Source organism: Nothobranchius furzeri, chromosome 5 (genome assembly GCF_043380555.1).
Source record: "Nothobranchius furzeri strain GRZ-AD chromosome 5, NfurGRZ-RIMD1, whole genome shotgun sequence".
Taxonomy (NCBI): Eukaryota; Metazoa; Chordata; class Actinopteri; order Cyprinodontiformes; family Nothobranchiidae; genus Nothobranchius; species Nothobranchius furzeri.
In genome coordinates, this window is record NC_091745.1 from 2653369 (window position 1) to 2659368 (window position 6000).

The following is a 6000-nucleotide window of genomic DNA, read 5'->3' on the forward strand; positions in this document are numbered from 1 at the left end:
AATAGCATGTGTTGTGGCTTTGTTATTGCTACAAATTCATTAACCGTTTCTATCCTTTCTCCTCAGTACTCTACTCATTTGCACCTAGCAGAAGCTTGCATGAACAAATTCAAGGCCACCCTTAATAACGTTTGTGAAGTGGAGCAGGTTAGTGTGGAGTCTGTCTTATAAACCTGGCGTTATTTGAAATTGTCTGCACAAGTTTGACTCAGAACTGTTTTGATTGAACAGAAACCAAATAAGTCTTGCAGATGAAATAAATGTTGTTATAATTTTATTCTGTGGATGCTACATTCCACAATGGCTGCTGTTTATGTACACTTTAAGGTGTGGAGTCCTTGTCTTCATTCATTATAGATACAATGAGCAGATACTTTGCTGCTCTCATATTGTAGGGATCAGCTATGTCAGATTGTTTTCTGACTATTTGAGACATTTATGACCAAGTTGACTCTTAAGACCTTCAGATAACAGGGTCAGTATTTGTAGCTTTTCTGAGGCTGTGCATGCATACCGCTGGCATCATCTTGTAATATTTAATGGCAAAACAGAAGGTTACATAAGAGGCTTTGGGGCAGACCTCCTTATCCACATGCCAACACAGATGCAAAAGAAGCTGTCGGGACATAACTGCATGTAGAAAGAACTGTAATACACACATGCTACTGTATGAGCCTGTCCACCAACAGAAGCCTGGGATGAAACCACAGTACTGGCCGTTGCCAAACATTGTGCTGCTGATGTGTGCCAGACATGCTTCCAGAGGCGACACACTTTGCCACATTTAGCATTGTGTCAGTGAATCTCAGGCACACAGAAAACGATGATCAAGACGTGCTTGTAGAATTATGAGTCACAAGTGTTAATGGGCTCTTTTTGTAAAAGTAAGTCACTCAACTGCACTAATGGATTGTCGGCATGTCTGAAAGATGCCTCTTTAATCCCGTGGGCATGTTTTGGCACTAAAATGGACAGTGTGATCCAAATGGCAACAGTGCTTTCAGCTGTCATTTATTTGTTTCAGCAATCTAAATGCATTTATACAGTGTTGTGTTTCAGGAGTCCATAGGCTCATTATTTTTTATTATTGTGGCATAATTATTTATTCTGGAGAGTACATGTAAACATCTGGGATTGCTCTATAATTTTATTTGTTGAGATGGTTTCCTGAGATTATTAAAGTTGGTTAAAAATGCATGACGTCCAACCTTGAGAGGTCAGAACAATGACATCTATTGCTGTGTTGATGATCATTATTGGCACAGATTAGAAATGATATAGATGGCTAACAAATAAATCAACTAGAGAATTAAGCACTCTTCCTGTGCTAGCTCTCATGGGATTCTGTTGTCAGCTGTTGATTCATATTTCAGTAGCAGCCCGTATTTAACTGGGAATGTCGTTGACAGGATCTGGCAATGGGAGCCAATGCAGTCGGTGAACCTCTGAAAGATGCCATGAAGAGCATTGTTCCTGTACTCCTCAGTGAAATTGATGCTTATGACAAGATTCGCATCATTTTGCTGTACATTTTCCACAAGAAAAAAGGTTTGGACTTATCTAGCAATTCCTTTAATGATATTCTATTTCAGATTTTCCACAAAATTGGGTGCAGCTGTTTGATCATGGAGTGAATAGTAGAAGATTTGAAATTATATCATTAAAGGAATAACTACATTTATATGTGAATTAATTTATCTAGGCATTCCAGAGGAGAACCTCACCAAGCTCATCCAGCATGCAAATATTCGGGACGACAGCAAAATTATTACCAACATACAGAACCTTGGCTGCAACATTATAGTTGGAGTAAAGATCCTATTATTTTTTTCTTAAAGTCAAGTTGTTGTACTGCTTTTTCTATTAAAGCACTGTCACAATTATGTGCAATTTTTTTTATTGTTAGGGCCAGAACGCTGGTAAAATGCTGCCAGAACGTAAGGAGAGAGCCGATAGTACATACCAACTCTCTAGATGGACACCCATCATCAAGGACATAATGGAGGTAACGGTGTCTAAACGGAGTTTTGAGTGTACGCACCTGATAGTAGTTTATTATTTTTTTTAGCATTTTACACCAGCTGTTTGTTTTGCAGAATGCAATTGATGACAAACTGGACAGGAAACAATGGCCATTCATCTCTGAGCCTGCGACAATCACCACAACTCAGACTGCAGTCAGGTGTGTTCTGGAATCAGAAATCATTAAAAAGGCTCTTTGTTCAAGCTGTATAGACAGGTCAACATGGGGGACATTTGCAAACTTGAGGTTGCTTGTGAAGAATTTCTTTGAAAATGTATATCATTTTATTTTTCATTTAAGACAAATGAATCAAGAGGAACAGAAGGCAGATAATTCTGTTCAGTAAAGGCTTTAGACAGAATAAGCTGGGATTGAAAAGGTGAAACGAAGTCAGCTTTACTTTAAGCTGCAATCCCTAAGGGAATTCCCATAGTGGTGATAGTGTCTGGACAAAACTTAAATCTTATTTAACAGATAATCTGCATAACGCACAATGTTTGTCTGCTTGCTTTTAAGCAAAGTGCAGAATTAAAGATGCCATTAATGATAACACCATAATGCTGGATTTTAGTGTAAAACCAGACATGACGGGTTTTGTCATGTTATTTTTTATCTGTGGACCATAATGGAGCAGAATTATTATAATGCAAAAATATACATTATGTAACACGTTTGGGACCACAGTAGAAAAAGCAACTTGAAAGCAGACAAATCATGATTGGTAAAATTGACCTGGTAATGGTAACCAATGGTTACCTTTTAGCAAGTAACAGTTTTAAATTTGTCTCACAGCAGTGCACGTTTTGGACACTGGCATAAGAATAGGTCTCCGACAGAACATCGCTCTGGCCCTCGGCTTATTATTTTCATGATTGGTGGCGTGTCTCATTCAGAGATGCGTTCTGCTTATGAAGTCACACGGGCCACTGATGGGAAATGGGAAGTTCTTATAGGTAAGTTATTTTCAAGGTTAAGTTACAATTCTTAAACCTAACTTGGTTATAAATGTAATTTTTTTCCATCTCCATTTTCATTTTGACAGGGTCAACCCACATCTTGACTCCAACCAGCTTCCTCAATGACTTGAAGAAGCTGGAATAAATTCTCCATCTTAAATTTCATTCCTCAAGCAGGGAAGAGCGAAAGTAAATACGTTTTTCCATTACATTGGTAGCTGGTATTTTGCCATTTGTCATTATTTCATTAACATATGGAAAAAAAGATGTTGATATGGTTATGAAGGAAATCTATTAAGTCTTTCCTTTAGAATTTTCTTGTGTATTATTTTCCTGAATAATGGTATCTTGGTTTGTTTTCAAAAGTGTATGAAGTAGTTAGGTAATAAGTAGGTATCTGTAGAATTTGATTAATGAAATATTGTTGTCCAAAATATTACCATTAATAATCATTTGATTTGCCTAAGTATGCACTAGAAAACTAGATACTTTCACACCACGTATTTATTGACAATGTAACTTAATGACTTTCTAGTAAGGGTAAATTTGTAATAGTAATATATCTGTGTAAAAAAAATGTTCTTCTAAGGCATATGTTTCACATATGGGAACTGTTTTCAGCAAAGTGTCTGCTCTTATGATGAAATCTGCACAAAAACCATATATTTTAATATATTGCTGTGATCTTGTGGGGTGGGTGTTTTTTTCTCAATCAAATAATAATAAAATTTATTTAAAAGGATTTTTTTTGGCGTGTGTGTCAGAAGCTTAAAAGTTTAGTAGTCATCATTTTTAAAGACCTTTAAAGTGGGTGTACACTTGGTATTTTGAACAAATCTGTAGTCTCTAGCATCTCCATTTCAGAAAGTAAACATCAACAAACTGACTTCCTTGGAGTTACAGAGGGGCCAGTAAGGAATATAGCAAAATCATGTTTATAAATTAATACTTTTGTTGACAGAGTAATTTAATAAGTAAAAAAAAAAAAAAAAAAGACATGAAAGGTATCCATCAAGTGTATTTATAGAGCACTTTCCACAACCCTGGAAGGTGACCATAGTGGTTAAGAATGAAAGGTAAAAACCATAAAAAATAAATGAATTTAAGGGTTGATCTTAGTAATAAATGTATACAGATGAAAGGTTAAAGAGGTCCCGAAAGAGGCTGTGCAAAAAAGTTATTTTTCAAGTGGTTTAGCTCCCCAGCGTGCATGCGTGTGAGAGTGAGAGTGAAATATGTTCATATGACAACAAAACTTTTTTATAAATTAAAATACAAATTTCATTCAATTTTATTTTTATTGTCTGATCCGGATAAAAATATTATAAAATTAGTTTTTGTAGTTAGGTGAACCTTACAGGTCAAATATTCACTTGTATGGGTTGGCCCATAGTCTGTGGTTGTAAATGTGCTGGGGGCGCATAGGAAGCAATCCAAGATGGCGGCCGAGCTAATGATGTCTGGAAAACGGCAGAATTTGAAGTCTTACTCATTAATATTCATGATATCGGAACATCAGGTCTGTCATTGGCTAACAGGAAGAACGAATTTTCCACTGCCTCTGTTGGACATTTATTTTGTCTTGGGTAAAAAAAAAAAGTAGCACGTTTTAAAATCCCCACAAAAAAGTCTGAACTGTACCGCCAGGTTGCGGAGTTGCTAATGCTAACGGTTAGCTTCCATTAGCCGAGACGACGTGCTCTTCTGCCTCTTGGCCGAGCAAGGTGGTGCAAAGGTGGGTGAGTAAGTGAATGCTAAATTTCCCTGTGATGTAGGGCTGTGTTAGTCTAGAAACCTAAACCAACCTTATCAAAAGGGTCCCGTTTGGCTTTTTCTGACTAAAGCATTTCCCCCTCCATTTTCTTTTTGTAGCTACTGCAATTAATAGTGTAGAGGACTATTTTCACGGTTATTATGTATGTGAAACTTTGTGTGACCACTCATACTTCAAAAAAGAAGTAATGATTCTCAATGAGCCATAGGGTCACCATATTTCCATTTCCAAAAAGAGGACACAGCTATGCTTGCCTATGACATCACAATATGGCAAAGCCACACAAACCGCATTGTAACCCTTTTCAAAAAACAAAAAAAAAAAAAACCTTTTCTCAGCTAATGGCTAAAAGTATCAGATTTGGCCAACAAATGCCTCTAAAAACTATTTTTTTACACGCAAATCTGTAGCGCTGAGCCTGCCAAAATCACAGATGTGTCTGGCAGGACATTTTTGAGACACTTGCTTAATTGTATCTATTGAACAGTGGGCATTGTAGTGGTCCCTTATATTTCTGTATTATACATGTGTAAAGAGCAAATGACAGGCTCATTTTTTAAAATTTCCTACAAAATGCTTTCCAAAAAGTACTATTTGAAGCAGTTATTGTGGGTATTTTGCTTGATAAGACATAATGGCTCATTTTTGGGAGTAAAAAGTGCCACTTTTAAGCAAAGTTTCTAAAACAGCCCCCCCCCCCCCCCCTAAATCTTAACCTCTGACATAACTGGAGGGAGTATTAAGATAGCCCTGCCTGAAACTCAGTGTGGTGAGTAGTTGGTTATCTGGTATTGCGGTCATGTTTTCAAGTCGGTGTGTGTGTTTTGAATTGCATGCAACATTTGTTTGTGGAGACTGTACAAACTCCAGCATGTCCGAACATTGAGTCTGCGGGTTTCCAGGAAAGGAAAACAACGGCATTATCTTGCTGCTTGCGTGTCTTTTTTGCTGCTGAAAAGAATAGACTTCACTTCTGCTTCAGCTTCGGACATTGCAGTTTGTGGTGGTGTGCACTTCAGACTGGAGTATTACAATCCCAGCGATGTGATAGAGTTCAACATGGGATACAGAGGCAAACATCAGGTGTGACTACGTTGTGCTTTCGGAGTATTAAATTTCACCGGAGCACAGTTAGCTCGCACGAGACATGATCACAGATCCACCAGAGGCTAAGCTCTACGCAGACGGGATCTCTGTGTTGTAAGTCTTTTCTAACATCTGCTAAATACCAACTTTATTCAAGTAAT

At 37.4% G+C, this 6000-nt stretch overlaps 1 protein-coding gene across 3 annotated transcripts in view; it reads left to right on the forward strand.

Annotated features, from left to right (window-relative positions):
• Positions 1–3721, forward strand: part of stxbp2 (syntaxin binding protein 2) — a 54272-nt gene extending 50551 nt beyond the window's left edge. For 2 of the 3 annotated variants that reach the window (XM_054741288.2, XM_015948474.2), the window contains exons 13-19: positions 67–147; positions 1410–1548; positions 1703–1809; positions 1907–2005; positions 2097–2182; positions 2816–2976; positions 3066–3721. In XM_054741288.2, coding sequence (XP_054597263.1) covers positions 67–147; positions 1410–1548; positions 1703–1809; positions 1907–2005; positions 2097–2182; positions 2816–2976; positions 3066–3124 — 732 coding nt within the window. In that variant the 3' untranslated portion in view covers positions 3125–3721. The remainder of the gene's footprint in view (positions 1–66; positions 148–1409; positions 1549–1702; positions 1810–1906; positions 2006–2096; positions 2183–2815; positions 2977–3065) is intronic. The other variant, XM_054741287.1, reaches the window with a different exon arrangement.
• The last annotated feature ends 2279 nt before the right edge of the window (positions 3722–6000 follow it).